The sequence below is a fragment of the Seriola lalandi genome, unplaced genomic scaffold (genome assembly GCF_002814215.2).
Source record: "Seriola lalandi dorsalis isolate HSWRI2012SDOR001 ecotype SW California unplaced genomic scaffold, Sedor1 jcf7180002053932, whole genome shotgun sequence".
In the NCBI taxonomy this organism is placed as follows: domain Eukaryota; kingdom Metazoa; phylum Chordata; class Actinopteri; order Carangiformes; family Carangidae; genus Seriola; species Seriola lalandi.
This window is the reverse complement of record NW_019524485.1, coordinates 52,534-69,476: the sequence shown is the minus strand read 5'-3', so window position 1 is coordinate 69,476 and position 16,943 is coordinate 52,534. Positions and strand designations below refer to the sequence as shown.

Sequence of the window (16,943 nt, the reverse complement as noted above, 5' to 3'; positions counted from 1 at the left end):
AAAACGGAGCTTTTGATGTGGATTTTGCAGCACCTTGCTGTGTGGATTTGCATATAAAAAGAAAATCTCATCATCATGAGACTACTACAGCTCTGCCAGTGTGTTATGTGAATACAAGTATGCTGACATGGAAGTGTTCGTTCACTTGCACCCATTTACTTGCTTAATAAGAATAGCATAACTTGTTTGTCTAATATATGGTTAAACATTGTGATCAATAACCTGTTCTATAACTTAGAATGATAAGGCTCAGGATTATTTTTCTAACAGAAAATAGAGCCCAAAAATGCTGGATGCATTTATAAGAAAATTTAAATTTTTAAAATATGTGAATCAGTCACAATATCAATAATGTATCTACAGTTTTGCAACCAGCCAGACAGCAGACATCCACTGTAGAGAATTTTAATACAACAAGATGAGCCTTTCATAAATAAGTAGGAATAAGTTTTTCTCACTCCACTCTGAGTTGTCATTGTTAATCACTAAATGTGGTGTATTTCTGGTTGTCTTTACCGCATTCTTTTGATATAAAGCATAAAAATAGTTGATATTACTCATAATCATAGTCATATTAATCAAACATATTATTAGTCTACTGGTAATATTTCCCAAGCTCATCAGACTCCTACGCAGAGGGATTGCAAACCTGAGTGCTTCTACATTGATATGTGACTATGTAATGATGAGGCCTAATCCGGGGAAGTGTATTTTTATGACTTTGTTGCACAATGTGTTGCAAGATTGTTCTGTGTGCCTCTCGCTGGATCCTCTCTGCAGACCTTATGAAAAAACAACTCCCACACAATGGATGATTTGCACTGACTGACAGTTTTTTTTCATGATACACATTTGATTTTTATATATCAGTGACATATTTTTGGGATATATTGTTGTCTCATTCTCTCTTTGTGTGTCCTTGTGTGTGCACCAGATGGAAGAGATGATCAAAGATATTCGGGAAGTGTTCATTAGTAACCTTGATGACCTGACCTGGATGGATGCAGAGACCAAGAAAGCAGCTGAGGAAAAGGTATTGGTTATAATTAACTGTCTGTTGTATTATATGCTGCTCTTTAGAATATGTGATGACTAAGGTGTTTGTTTGTCAAATTTTCTTTTCTACTTTCTGTAGGCCAGAGCTATTCGGGAACGGATCGGCTACTCTGACAACATCATGGATGACGAATACCTTAACAATGAATACAAATATGTGAGTGTCAGAAAAGATGCGGTTGTGAATTTCTTTTCCTTCTTTCTCTGAAATAATGTAACAGAATAGAGTGTGGATTCATTGTAGCTGCATATCAGTTCAGTGAAAACATCAGTACATTCTTGGCTTTTATGAGTTTTGCAGGAGAATATATGACCGGGTGTTGATAGCTCTAATCACAGCTAATCCTCTTGCCTCTCTGGCTGTGTGTTGGTGTTAGCTGAGCTACAATGCAGAGGAGTACTTTGAAAACATCCTACAGAACCTGGAGTATGTGCAGAAGAAACGCCTGCGGAAACTCAGAGTCAAAGTCAACAAAGAGGAGTAAGATTCCCCCGTGGGGGCAGAATTAAATCAATGCTCAGCATACAGGCTTTTTCCAGATGTGTAGCAATTTAAAGTTACATTGTGAAGTATTTAAATCGCTGATAATAAATGTCTCATTCACTTATGGTAATAGTGATGTGACACACATTCATGCATTTAGCACAGTACATTCACTTTCTCCCACACAAACTCCTACTCACATATAGAGTTCAGGCTTTCACTAAGCACAGCAGGAATGCTAACATTAGCCTGGTTATTATTAACCACAAGTTAAATTTAATATCTTTCATCAAATTTGAATTGTGCCACACTATATATCTCCTCACCGTGCCATTTTTTAATTCTCCAGGTGGGTAACAGGAGCTGCTGTTGTCAACGCTTTCTACTCATCTAGCAAAAACCAAATAGGTATTTACACATGTGCATGTGCAAATACATTAATTTGCAAACAAACAGTAAATGTATGAATGATTCAACATTCTACATTTTGTAACGACAAACCACTTTAGTTCTTTTTTTTGTTTTTCCCTGCCGTCAGTGTTCCCTGCAGGTATCCTCCAGCCGCCTTTCTTCAGCAAAGGCCAGGCTAAGTCTCTCAACTATGGTGGCATCGGCATGGTAATCGGTCACGAGATCACACATGGCTTTGATGACAATGGTATGACTTTCCGCACGGTTGCTCTCATTTCCTCCCAGAGGCAGTTTTGCCAGATTACTTTGGTCTTTGGTTAGAAATATTTCCCTTTCTGTAACTGGTACCACTTCAGAAAAAAATGATTTTAAAATGCCATTTCTGTGTGCTGTGCTCAGATCATTTTTCACTGCGCTCCTTTTCATTGGGTTATATGAAGTTATTATGGTCAATTTGAAAGATGTCAGGATTCTTTTATACTGATAACCTCATCTGCAAGCCACCCAGAACTACAATGGCAATGAATTAAATGGAATGGAAACACGGAATTGACATCACATGCAGCATTTCAGTGCTGTCTCAGATAATAAGATAATGGGGGTTTGGGCATGGAGATGCATCACAATTTTTTTCTTGTTAATCAAATCCGACCAGCTGAAGCTCCATGAATCTGGCCTCTTTTTTTAGGCCGTAACTACGATAAGGATGGTGACCTGAAGGACTGGTGGACACCAGACTCAACTCAGAGGTTCCTGGAGCTGTCAAAGTGCATTGTCGATCAGTATGGCAACTTCTCTTGGGACCTAGCCAATGGACTTAATGTATGTCCTGGTAGACAGTCACAATCTCTCTCCTTCTCTCCTTTTTTTTTATTGAATTTACACCAGCATTTTCTCAAATATTTTCCTAAACCTTGCTTTTTGTCTCATTTATTTTTCTTTTTTTTCATTTATGAACTTTCCTGTTGACTATCTATTTCCCATTTTTCTATGTTTCCCCTAGTTTTGCAGCCTCATTGCTTCTCTGCTTCAGGTGTCTTTAATATTTTGTGTTGACATATCTATTCCACTCCCCGTCTTTGTCTCTCCTTCTCTGTCCTATTGCTTTGAACAATGCTTCTTTTATCCCATGAGAAAATTATTTCCTGTATCTGAAGAGTGATATTTGTGATTTGTTGAAATACATAGGACAAATTACAGCCCCCCTCTGTCCTTTTTTCCCAGCCAATCTTTGTGTTCTCTCTTCTTATATCCCCTCTCTAGTTAAATGGTAATAACACCCTCGGGGAAAACATTGCTGACAATGGAGGGATACGGCAAGCATATCAGGTAATGAGTCTCAATTCAAAGGAGGAAACTGGGTTTAAGAGTGTGGCTTTACAGCTGAGAGGGGAGGGGATTTGGTTGTGGTTTGTTATTGTGGTCTGCTTACGAACATTAATAGACATGTCATTTTGCCAGGTCACTGACTGGCTCATTAACTTTTGTAAACACAACAGTGAAGGACATGATGTTGCCACTGATTTCATCAGGGGTGAACAGCGAAAGGGATCCACACATCGCAATACAAGATAACAAATGTTATTATTTTAGATCAACCATTATTTCTTTTAAAATGTATTTTCGTTTTCAATTTTGTTGCCCTTTTGAGGCCAAGCAGAGATTTGATTTCCTTCTCAAACATGCAACATGCTGTAACAGAACAGGAAATGTGACATTGTATTTTTTTCTCCACATAAACACGGAGTGACATGAATTAGCATTTAGATGGTAATTTGGATGCTGAAAATATAGCTTATATAAGTTGCTGCAGCACCTTTCAATTTGTTGAAATAAATTCAGAGTTGACCAGACTATTTCCAAAACATCACAGATGTACTTTTAGAAAACACTTGCTAAGGCTGTGTAAAAGTTTGTGTTCGGACCCAAAAGCAGAGTCAGACTAAGGTCGGGTAATATAAGTGGTTTTATTGCCAAAAGAGTTACTCTGGGGAAGCTGATGGCTGGAGAGGGCTGATGGCTGACTGAGGAGGGTTGAAGCAGGGAATGGTGGAGACCGGCTGAGTATGAAAGCAAGGTTGAAGGCAGAGAGATTGGTAGTGGTGGCGGTGAAGGCAGACGCTGGCTGGCGCTGGGATTCTGGACACAGAGGAGAAAGACGTTAAACACAGGCAGGGAAAGGAACAACTACAAAAATATTTCTCAGAGAGCAAGTCTACCGCTAAGTGGAAGGAACAATCTGGCAATGAGTGGAGCATGGCCAGGATTCTTGAACAGGTTGCTTGATGAGTTGACGGGTAGCAGGTGAGGAATGATACCAGGTGCTGGGAGAGAGCAACCACGCCCACAACAGACAAGAGGGAAAACTAAGAAACACAAGAGAAAAGAACTCAAGATGAGACAAAAGTCTAGAGCTGTGGCAGAGCGGTAACACACGTGAATCACATGGCCAGACAAACAGCCCAACACATAATACACATAATAATTTCAACTCAGTCAGATACTGTATAAGGAGTTTACAGGCAGTGCCCCAGAAATGAGTCACTTTGATGAAGACAATGGAATAACAAGCACCGAAACAAGAGTCAGTTTATTTAAAAATTAACATGCTTGGGGTTTTGCTTGTCTCCCAAATTTACCAGTATTAGTATAAAACAGGTCATATCGAGGCATTACAGATATTTTTTTCCAGTGAGATAAAATGATAACATTTGTCTTGTCATTACTGTAGGCCTACAAGAACTACGTGAAGGAGCATGGAGAGGAGCCACCTCTGCCTGGCATCGACCTCTCCCATGATCAACTGTTCTTCCTAAACTTCGCTCAGGTAGAGGATGGATGGATGGATAGATGGATGGATGGATGGATGGATGGATGAATGGATAATTGGAAATTACAAGATTTGGTGATATTATAAGCAACATTTTTGGCCCATGTGGTACATCCTAATATCTGTCTTTTCAATTCTTCTCATTAATCTTTGCTCAGGTGGTGCATAGATGGATGAATGGATGGAAGACTAGATGGTTGGGTTGAGTGATAAATGGATAGATAGATGGATGGATGGATGATTGGATGGATGAATGGATGATTGGATGGATAGATGGATGGATGGATGGATAAACTGGAAAAAGTACAGGATATTGGAAGAAATCATAATCACTGTCTTTTCAGGTGTGGTGTGGAACACACAGACCAGAGCAAGCTGTTAATTCCATTAAAGTAGATGTACACAGTCCAGGGAAATTCAGGTAAATTCAAACCAACAGTATTTCCTAAAAAAACCTTGATAAAATGGCATGTTATGTAAATTTCAATGTCAAGTAACCCCCTTATACAGGAAGTTTAACATCAACCAACAATTTCCTCTGTATTTGTCACAGGGTACTGGGCTCCCTTCAGAATTTCCCAGAATTTGCCAAAGCATTCAGCTGCAACAAGAGCAGCTACATGGTTCCTGACAACATCTGCCGTGTGTGGTGATCCACAGACCTCTAGGATGGGGACTGTTCTCATGTGGGTCATCCCTGTCCCCCCTACAGTACCTCTCCCCTCTAACTGCTGGAGCACTCGTGGGTGGCTACAAGGAAGTGACAGCTCCCCTTGGCTCCTTACTGGATGGACCAGGGCTGGTGGACTGACACTGCAGTATGCACTTCCTCCGAGGACAGCAGCGGACTGTACCCTCACGGACAGACGGAGAACTGTCTCTCTCCAACTCTTATACTGTAGTTCATTCAATCAGCCTGATTACTCTGCTACTCACTGGATACAATCACTCTTTGTGTTTTTATTTTTCTCTCCATTTTAATCTTGTTTTACTCGTCATTTGTGAGTCTACCAATGTGTATGTGAGTGTGTTTCAGTCAAAATGCTATACAAGTAGTTGGCAAGAGAGGGGCAGACAGACAAATACGCTTAAACCCACTGGCACATGACTACACCACTCACCCACTCATACTCACACACATGTAACAGGGCTGAACCACTGTACTGTATGTGGGACTGAGCTGTATTCCTCTCATAAAACCTCAGCTGGTTTCAGCCTTCATCTACACGCTGATACACTCTCCAATGTACTCGTATTGTACTCTTTGTTAATACATAGAACTAGATTAGGTAAATTATTACAGAAAATCAGAATTTATTTTGTCGAATAGACCAGTAAGTAGTTAATCGTGATCACATATTATACAATAATGCTCTGTATTTAATGTTCATGACTTAACTGCAGTTGACAGGCGGCTGCTGTTCATTAGCAGTATGTCAAATAAACCAAAATTAAGTTTTTGCCTTTAAGATGACAGTTGGTCATGAATCATTGAGCTGACAATCGACAGACACCAGATCCTTTTTTCTACGTTCACTGAGCCTCCTGTGTGTTTCTATGTGGATGTATGTCTCTTTGTGTTTTCCAATCTTTGTAAGTCATTATGGTTGCTGCCTATTGCTTGTCAAGCAAATTGGTATGCCTTACATGATCTGTTGTGCTACTGTTTGAGACTGTGTCTATATATTCACGGGAAAACATGTAATATATCATTAAAGGAATAGTTTGTCTTTTTCATAAATATGCTTATTTGCTTTCTTGCCAAGAGTTAGATGAGGAGACCCACACTCTCTACAGACAGCGGCCAGTTACCTCAGCTTAGCTTAAAGACAAGGGAACAGCTAACCTGGCTGTGTCCAAAGGAGAAAAAGAAATTGCCTAACAGCACCTCTAATTCAGAAATTCAATATTTATGTCCTGTTTGTTTATTCAGTGAAAAACCAAAGTGCAAAAACAGTCATGGAGACTCTGCTGGGTGTCTTGCAACCTTACAGTGGCAAAGACTCCAGGACTCGAAGTCTCCACACCTAAATCTTTCTATGGAAACATAACGTGTTAATTCATGAGCTTTAAATGCGCTGTTTTTTTTTTTTTTTTACATTACGACAGAGCCAGGCTAACTGTTTCCTCTGTTTTTCAGTCTTTATGCTAAGCTAAGATAGTCGTCTCCTGGCTGTAGCTTTATATTTAATGAATATGAGAGTGGTGATCTCAACAAACTGTCTGCAAGTAGGTGAATAAGCCTATTTTACAAAATGTTAAACTATGCGTTTAAGAAAGGCATAGTGATGTCACAGTTTGATCTTGGTTTAGCCACATGAAGTCTGCCGTTTTACTCATCGTTTTGTTTAATGATTCTTTTACATAAAAAGAAGTCAGTTGACACATGACAAGATAATTAAGGTTTCAAAGGGATGTTTATCTCAGCCATTTGAAACTGCGGGCTACAGGAGTCTTTGCTGGAGCCTAATGAACTTTTCAAAAGTGCATGCATTTTTACTGAATGCAGAAGGTCGTATGAAATCAGTTGATTCTAATTCACCATTTTGTATGGCTTTATTTTCTATGTTAAACTGTATCCGAGGCTGTGATATGAAGTTATTAATTGTGGAAAAATTTGCCTTTGCCTTTTTATATAGAAATTAGTGCAATGAATGATGTGCCATGATCATGTAAGCCACTTCTTCAGACTATATACAACACTCTCCATGTTCAGCTTTTATACATTGTTGTTTTGTTCTCATCGTTGTTTGTGCAAGCTTTGTGTCTCTCAGTCACTGTCTCTCACTCCGTCAGGCTTTCTTTCTTTCTGCCTCTCTCTCACACACTCCACCTGTAGAAAGACAGATATACCTCAGTTGCCTGTATTTAGATACTTTATAATAATGACTGATAATCATCTTGAGGAGCATTTTTTTTTCTTTCAAAATAAATCTTTAAATAACACACTGAGTCTGCGGGCGACTTGTCCTACAAAGTTTGTGTGTGTATTTATGTGCATGTGCTGTTTTAGCACGAGGCTTCAATATATATACACATACTCTTAAATCTGATGAAATGTTACATTAAGTGTAGTTTGTTGAGTGTTGGCAGGCAGCTGTGTGTGTGTGTGTGTGTGTGTGTGTGTGTGTGTGTGTGTGTGTGTTTTCTACATAAAAGAAGAAGAAACTCAGCAGCATTTTAATTTTGCCATTTAATTTTAGAATGCAGTCTGTGATGGATGAAATATAGAGAGATGTTCCTACATTCTGTTTCACTCATAAAGTATTGTTGACTTGTGGGGAGTATTAGGAATATGGGGGGTTTCATTTTGTAATTTCCATAGAGAGGTGAAAAAAGTTAATTCAAATGCAGCAGTAGCCTGAACTCTATACCCGCTAATTGGACCTATAAGCATTGGGGGAGTAGGGGCTAATGTCTGAAGTTAGTTAACAGCTCGATGCAAATAAATGAATGTGCAATATCTTTATGGCTGCTCCCAAGCTACCGACTGGTAAATATACCCCATGCTGCAATGAACCAGCAAACATATTTCCTGGCAGGGGGATGGCTGGCTCCCAGGCTGAAACTGGAGATGCAAACAGTCGGGGGTGAACAGGGAATAAGAAAAACTCTTAAAAAAGAAGGTTAAACTATAAAGAGACGTTCCTACATTCAGTTTCACTCATAGAGTGTTGTTGACTTGAGGGGAACATTAGGAATATGGGGGGGTTTGGAGGTAAAAGAGAGAGCCAAAGAGAATTATAACATACAGGATGTACAATACAGAGGTGCCAGGTCTGAGCAGCAAAAATGTGGCCAAACTTTGAAACCAAGTGTCAAAAATATCTTGAGGAATGGGGGAGCATAGCAGGGGCCGGAGCCAACACACACTTGTGCAAATACACAAAAGTAAAGTTGGGACGTTCATGACCTTTATTCCATTTATTTCTTTACTTTTAAGAGATGTTACCACAATACTCAAACTTCTACCTATTAGTGGTTTATGCCGCATTGTTTCAATAAACAATTCTTTTGTGAATATTCTGCTCTGATTGGTGGAGCTGACCAACGGCATTTGCTCCACATTCCACAAAATGTCACCAATGAGTCAAATAGCTTGGCTTTAAAAATCAATGAGAGACTGCATTTCTGCATTTCCAAATTTTCATTTGGTAATTCTACTTCTACTATTTAATTTGCACTAAAAGTATGTGATTGTGTGTCAACACATTTCCACCTATTGTTCAGGGTTACTGTTTTCAGCTGACTTTAGTGGCAATTGCTTATTTACTGCCTGGCTTCCCCTTTTGCTGTCACTGGCTGGTAGCACTTTGGCATGTAAGGTTCACACCACCCACTTTCCTCGTGCTCTCACCCTCCCTGTCATTAGCAGTTATGCTATCTAACATCACAGCTAACATTACAACACCTCAGCATGTTCCTGGGAGGCTGAAGTGTTCTGCACTGTGAACACTATAGCGTGCTGATGTTTTATGCTGACGTAACACCAAGCATGTTTATAACTTTTAAACTTAATAAGATTGAGAAAAGTGACTTGAGTGAAAATATATCTGCCAGTAGAAAAAACACAATTAACACCTCTGCACATTAAACCTTTTATCTTGAAGACCATCTTTAGAAAGTCACCCAGGCTAAACTGTCTTTTGTCTTTGCTCTCAATACAAACTTTTGCTCCCCTCTGTTGCCCTCCAGTCATAAAAGGCTCAATTTTCCTTCATGTGCCCTTTGGGCGACCCTTACAGTGGGTCCAGTGGTATGTCTGTGTGTGTGTTTGTGCGTGTGTGTGTGTGTGTGTGTGTGGGGGGGGGGGGGGGGTGTCTGAGGGGGCATGCAGCCTCAGGAATGCCTGTCAGTGTGTGTGTGTGGCAGTGCTTAGGGCAGTGTGCGGTGTCTGAGGTTTGTGAAAATGTGCACACACACACACACACACACACACACACACACACACACACACACACACACACACACACACACACACACACAGCATGCACACCTTAGGGAACACGAACATTTGTATGCACACATGTATACATGCAAATTATGCATTAGGATCATGAGTGATAAAGAGTTTCAGGTTATCAGAGTGGGCACTGTGCTGTTGCACACATGATTTGAGAAGGAGCTCTTATTGTAAAGTGCACTCTCACTGTGCTCTCCTTGTTGAAGGCTACTGACAACCACCCGTTCTGATTTTAAAGAGGCTGAATTTTGTACAAAAAGTTTTAATTGCCACAGCTTTAATACCAATACTCTTTCAGGCATGGCTATAAAAGAAAAAAGAGTTATTCTGTCCTTTGACCTTCTGGAGGTCTCACTGTTATTGGTGCTCTTGATTTAATACATGAGAGAAGTGACTTCTTCCATTTAAACACATATTGCTTATATTGAATGAGCGCACAGGCAACAAAATAAAACAGTGCACTTTAACATGTCTTTTTTTGAGACATGTCAAGGCTTTATGTATATGACAGAAATTACATGCTGCACAACCAATGCTGTACACTCACAAGCAAAACAGTGAGCCTACAGCTATTAAAGAAATAAACATTACAGTCATGTCTAATGATGAATGAATGGCCAACTGATCACTTGACCTAGAAACTGCAAATTTAACTCGATCAATCTGAAAATACACACTTTATATGTCCTGTTTGAGCCTTCACAATGGTTTATTTATTCACTCATTAATGCAAAACAGCGACATCCTGTGGTTGTTCAACATAACCATGCTGTTTGGCTGAGCCTGTGATGATTAACCTAAAACTAGACAAAAGTTTACTTACATCAAAAATATAAGATTTGATTTCTTTTAAGGAGTATAGATTATTTTATTTCTTCAAATAGCAAAAATAAACCTCCTGTTGATTTCTGTATCGGATTTTATTTGCTCAAATGCATGTTAAGACACAGGTTCTGGTACCGACAGCCAACTTGCACTATTCATATCATTTAGCAATCTGCAAAAAGTCTCCTCACGTCTTAACCCGGCTACAACCGTTCACTTACCCTTTGGTTTTTCTATTTAATCATGCAGGGGTTCTGCATATTTCAGCCTCTTTCCCCCACAAAAAGGGACATTAATCTTTCAAGTGCCAACAATTACAGCCATAATCCAAGAATTTGAGAACTAGTTTCAAGCCAGAAAATAGTTTTAATGAATCAAAACAACATTTATCTGGAAAACCCGGTCTTGATGACAGCCGTCTTACAGGGACGGCTGTCATTAAAGTAACAATTGATCCTCTTTTAGCAGCAGACAGATGAAAGATCAGTTTCATTACTTTTACATCTCAGCGCAGTCCGTGACACTGTAGACCATGCGATTCTAATTAACTGCTTCAAGTTCAAGACTGGCATGAAGGTCGCAGCACTTAATTGGTTCAGCTGATATAACACATTTTCTGTCACGATGGGAAATGTCACTTCTTTTTTGACATGCAGTACTCTGTGGGGCCTCTCTTTGTTATCGGCTTCCTTTTACTTTTGCTTGCATTTGGATGGTCTCATTGGGACAAATAATCCAGTAGTAAAGCGCAGTAGCTCAGTAGTTTCTTGCATCATGATACCCATTTACACTCAAATGGCAAGTATATCATAGAGGTATAAACTGTCAGAGGTTTGGTAGAATTCAGCTTTTTAAAGACAGCCATGCAATGTTTTTTCTCAAGATCAATCATCTGAAGAAAGTTACTTGTACTTTAATCTCTACAAGTCTGGACTGCTTTTAACGCTCACGTCAACTTGATGCTTTCACATCTTTAGCTTGTTCAAAATGTAGCAGCTCTGTACTTACACAAGATCACCTTGCTCCAATTGGCTTTCAGTATCTGAATTTATTTTAAGGTTTTATTGATTTCTTTTAAAGCACAGCTGGATCTGGCCTAAAGCTGTTATAAAAAACTTGCGGATTCCCTATGAGTCAGTGAACAGCATCAGATTCACATGCAAGGCCCTTTTTGTGGTCCCAAAAAAACTGTTTAAAACCAAATGAGATCTGGCTATAGCCTCAACATCCCTGGGCTTTGAAACAACCTGCCTTAGGCCAGGTTGTTCCTGGGCTATGCCTAAAAACACCACTACTGGTACTGCTAATCATGTTACTGCTATTATATTGCTACAACTATTAAAAATTATTTTAAAAAAATTTATTTTTTTATAGCAAGCATTCAATTAAATATTCCCTATTAAAACTTTTTAACAAGCTGTAACTGTGCACAGATTAAATTTACTATTACATCTACAATTTACTTTGTTGTTGTTCAGCATGGTTGAGACATTTTGTGACACGCATTAGTCTCATTTTAGGATGGAACATCTGTCAATTTTTGGACCTAATCACACATTTTCCATATTTTCACCAAATAAACATGTAATCTAAATAGTAGACACACAGCGTTAATGTATCACACCTGGCAGACTGCTTTACACAGCACCATGTGGTGTACCTGCATAATGATCCATTTGAGGACAGAAATGCCAAACTGAATCTGGCTGTGCGAGTTGGAAGGGGTGTGTCTCTCTTGATGAGTGGCGGTGTTCTGCTGTTATCGAAGTAAACAGATGTGGCATGCTAAAAGCATAAACACATAATCATAGTACTAGTTGCAAACAAGATGATGCTACTGAACTGCTATGAAGTTGTGTATGTGTTTAATACACGCTTGTGCTGTATGTGCATGTGTATGAGTGATGGTGTGTTATGTCGTTTTCCTGCATGAACATGTGTGTGCAAGTGTTTATGCATCTGGCGTGTGTTTCTGCTAACCCTAACGCATTGCTGTGGTACAGAAAGTTTCCATCACTAGCTCATTACCCTGTCGGACAGATGTTTACATCTGGCGCACATGTTCAACATGACACCAAGTCTATAGGCTTATTTAGCCTGTGCGGGCCTACAAGGCTCACACCTTGTGCTTACTGGAAAGTGGATGTGGCACGACCTGCAGTAACAACCAGACAATCTAATTCCCTGTTATTAAACGCAGACTTCAAAATGCTCTTTAGCTGACAGCGCTACTATTACAGATTTGGGGGCTCAGTTGTAATGGCAGCTTATGAGCTAACATGTCGGGCAAACAGGAGTTGTTTGATAGCTTCTAGCTGAAATCCAAATACTGGATGAAATATTTGAGGTTGTGCTTAATTCAGCTTTCATATTGAGTTCAGTAGTGTGCCAAAAGTTAACCAGGTCATCAAATGCTTACGTTTGATAAAACAAATTAGCAAAACATTCCCCAAGGCCATCTCTGCACATTACAATTAAAAGTGTTCAAGATAGTGCAGCTCCCGAGCCAATTTTCTTTCCATTGTTTTTCTGTTCACATCCTATGAGAGTGTGGGACTACTCAAAATAAAAAAAAAAGACAGGCTTGTGGTAGCCATGGCAACGACATTGCCAGTCCTAGCACCCAATATTTTTGATGCCCAGCTGTGTGACATGAATTCACAGAGGACACAGATGTGCAAACACATACACACAAAAAGCTGGGTGTATTTGATTGTAGAGTTTATTGTTTTCAATATGTAGAGACAATCCACCACAGAAATATGTTTATTCGATTCATTTATAACAGAACACACGATAAGCCTACTCGTGTCAAAGCAAATTTTACCTCTAGACCGTGGCAGAGTTCAGCTGAAATCTGTCGCTCTCCTTTATTCCCGCATTTCCACACGTCTGCCAAAATAGCTACTGTATTTATCCAATAGAAAAATAATATCAAAATATAGAGATGATCTTCTCTTCCCTTCATTCCTTTCATTTCTGTGATGAATTCAGTTTCTTCCTTGCACACCTCTTTTCTGTCAAAGAAAAAATAAAAATATATTTGCAGAACAAACACACAGGCAGCCTGCCAGGTAAATTTTGAAAGATGAACAGATGAACAGTATTTAGTGGCTTTTTCTTTTCTTTGTTTCTTTTTTTTTTTTTTTTTTTTACATGCTTACGGTTCACTGACTAAATGAAGGATGCAAATTAAAGTGGAATGCACATACATGCACCTCTATGAAATTAAAGTGGTCTGACATTGGAGGTACTCTGCCCCCCCACCTTGTTTAGATTAAAAGCAGATCATGAAAAGTATTATAATTCATTCTGAGGGATACATGAATGTATATACCAAGTTTCATGACAATCCATCCAAAACTTCACTCAAAACCACAAATATCCACCTCGTTGTGGTGCTAGAGGGAAAGTCAGGGGATCCTGAATTCATACTCTAACAAACATAAATCTCTACACAAAGTTCCATGACAATCTATTCAGTAGTTGCTGAGATATTTCAATCTGGATCAAAGAGGTGGACTCGCTGTCTGACTGACAGACCAACATCCATTGCCATCCCCAGAGGCACCCCACTAGCGGGGCTAAAAATACATTCAAATTTCTTTAGGAGTGTTTTTTCTTCAAAGTCATTCATCCATTCAGGTATACACAGAGAAGCACCTACTGTATTGCTCATACACTGACACATGTATATACACATGCATTTCCACATACTTTAAAGACGGAATCATGTACCCAAGCAAAAATGAAGACAAAGTAGACAACTGCAGTGCAGCCGACGATCCATCCAACCATCAGCAGAGCAGGGAAGAGTTTGTGAGATGAAGCTGTTGGATGCGCGACTAGAAAGATAAATATAGAAACAATAACAAAGTGTTGGGAGGCTGCGGAAAGATTTATTACATTCAACTTTTCAGAATGTGGGTTTCCTACCTCTCTTGTTCATGGCACCTATCTGCGCTTTAATCTTTTTGTTGTGATGGGTGCAATGCCAGGCTCCGTGCTGTGAAGAGTTGACGTTGGCATCCGGCAGGGCAAGGTGGAACAAATCTGGTGGACTTGGAATTAAATCCATTCTTAGCCCGTCAACGGTCCCATCTATCTTTAGCCTGTTCCGCTGTCCTCGGCATTCACAAAAAGCATTATATTACTGACAGAAACTTAAATTGCTCCCTCATCTTTTGGAGGTGAGGGCATTCCCATCACATACTTTTCTCTATGGACCTGGCCCCAGCTGTGCTGGACCCAGAGCACTTCTTCCTGTATCCCCCTGAGGGAACAGCTGCAGCTGGGGCTGGCAACTTTGTCTCTAGAGTGTAATCTGCGTTTTTTTCATTTAGCTCAATAGATCATTTGGGTCAATTTCAGAGGTACAGCGGAATTCATTTTAGTGAACAGCATTCATTTATGAGGGCATCTTGTGTGAATTGGTGCATCAACATTTGTGTTTTGTAGTAAGTAGGTAAGTAACTTAAGGTTTATTTTCAGCAAAAGTTACAAAGTGCTCAGGGGAAATTAATAAATACATAAACACATACAGACATAAACAGATAAATAATACAGAAACTCAGAAAAACAATTGCATATAATGGGGTAAATTATTCCAAAGTTCATCATGTTCGGTCTTCCTTCATTTTCAGTCAGGCTCTGGGAATTGTAAACACTGGAAGGAGACCTAGGTATTGTTTAGTAGCTGAAGGAAATCAAGCATAAGCTTTACAGGAATTGTTAGAGGTACTGAGAAATATGATTATTTGCTTTCTTGCTGAGAGTGAGATGAGAGCATTCATACCACACTCATAGGTCATTACTGCCAGCAGCCAGTTAGCTTAGCACAGACTGCAAACTGAGAGAATCACCAAACCGACTCTGTTCAGCAGTAATAAAATCCACCTACGAGCACCTCTCAAGCACACTAAAAGCACACTTGTGTTATCTGTGCAAAAACCAAAGTCTAAAAACAAGTTTCAGTTACCCATAAAACCATAGTTTGTCATTCCCAGGCTAGCTGTTTCCCCTTGTTTCCAGTCTTTGTGCCAAGATTAGCTTACCAGCTTTTGACTCCAACTTCAAGAACATGTACATATGTGTTAACAATGTTCTCATTTGACTCTCAACAAGAAAGCAAATAAATCGCTTCCCCAAATTGTATAGAAAGTATATTTCCAAAACAAATTCTTTAATGGCAATGTAGAGGGCAGTCAGGATGAGAGGAGCAGTAATTACTGCAGACTTTTTTCACCAACAAAGGCTGAAGGAGAAGAGCAGAGGAAGAGAGAGATCAGCTGGTCTAGAGAGTGGAGAGCAGCAAGAGTGGCAGGAAGGGAGAGAGAGAACGAAAAAGAGAGGACACTCGTGGTGTAATTGGATGAGCACTTGTCACAGAGAGGGCCTGATCCTGAAAATGACAGCTCTCTCCGTCTAACCCCTCTCATCTTTAATAGGCCTCTCTAATCTATTCCTCCTGCTAATTGTACATCAAGAACCCTCACATGCCCACATACAGCCCATCATCAGTATGGTGAGATCTGAGAGATAGGGGGTCGAATGAATCGTAGGATTACATGGAATTGCCCAACCCCTGCAATCACAGAAGAATGTCGTGACCATCAAAAAATCCAAAATGTACTCTTGTTTTTTTATTTTTTTTTATATAATCTTTCAAAATAAATGCAGTAATGAGAGAAAAGCAGTTGTTTATACCATGAACTACAGTGTCTCATATAAAGATAAGAGAAATTACATTGCATCATCTATTTTGAAGCAGCTATCCCTGGCGATCTGAGTGAAACACTTGGGTTTTCCTCCATTACTGTATTAATTCCAAATCGCTGTACCTCATGTTCTCGCCCTTCAATAACAAAGTAATTTTATCCTCCTGCAAAGACAGAACCCGATTCCCCTCCCTGGTGGCCGTGATTTCTGTATATCAGATGCATCGTCTCCGTCTTCCCTCCTTTGGCGTGGCAAGAAATGACCCTCAAACCACTGTCGCTCAGAGTTGCTCATAGTTTGTATTCGTCTGTGTTTCTGCGTTGAGGTATGAGTTTGTGTTTTGAGCATAAAACTGACTATGGCACTTATTTGCAAAATATGTTAAAGAATATGTACACAGTTGTTGGTTTGCTCTCTGTTTCATCAACAGGAAATGAATGATCACAAATCCTCTCCAAAGGCTCTTGTTATACATTCATCACTTTTATCAAGCTGTATTTATGTTGTGTGTTAACTAATCAATGCTGTTTATACATTGTCCTTCATTCCATTTGCCTCCCTGCACTCCTGTCTTCCAGGTGATGTTTATCTGTACTCTGCTCCTCTGCTGCCTTACTGGGATGATCCAGGGCGTTTATGGAGGGCAGCCCTGTCAG

The 16,943-nt window shown here is 39.6% G+C and overlaps 1 protein-coding gene across 2 annotated transcripts in view; it reads left to right on the top strand.

The window, feature by feature from the left end:
• The window catches only part of LOC111652234 (neprilysin), a 31,250-nt gene extending 23,523 nt beyond the window's left edge, over window positions 1-7,727 (top strand). For both annotated transcript variants that reach the window (XM_023402444.2, XM_023402445.2), the window contains exons 14-23: window positions 935-1,033; window positions 1,136-1,213; window positions 1,434-1,537; window positions 1,890-1,948; window positions 2,079-2,198; window positions 2,640-2,773; window positions 3,215-3,280; window positions 4,683-4,778; window positions 5,126-5,202; window positions 5,335-7,727. In XM_023402444.2, coding sequence (XP_023258212.1) covers window positions 935-1,033; window positions 1,136-1,213; window positions 1,434-1,537; window positions 1,890-1,948; window positions 2,079-2,198; window positions 2,640-2,773; window positions 3,215-3,280; window positions 4,683-4,778; window positions 5,126-5,202; window positions 5,335-5,434 — 933 coding nt within the window. In that variant the 3' untranslated portion in view covers window positions 5,435-7,727. The remainder of the gene's footprint in view (window positions 1-934; window positions 1,034-1,135; window positions 1,214-1,433; window positions 1,538-1,889; window positions 1,949-2,078; window positions 2,199-2,639; window positions 2,774-3,214; window positions 3,281-4,682; window positions 4,779-5,125; window positions 5,203-5,334) is intronic.
• Window positions 7,728-16,943: the final 9,216 nt, after the last annotated feature.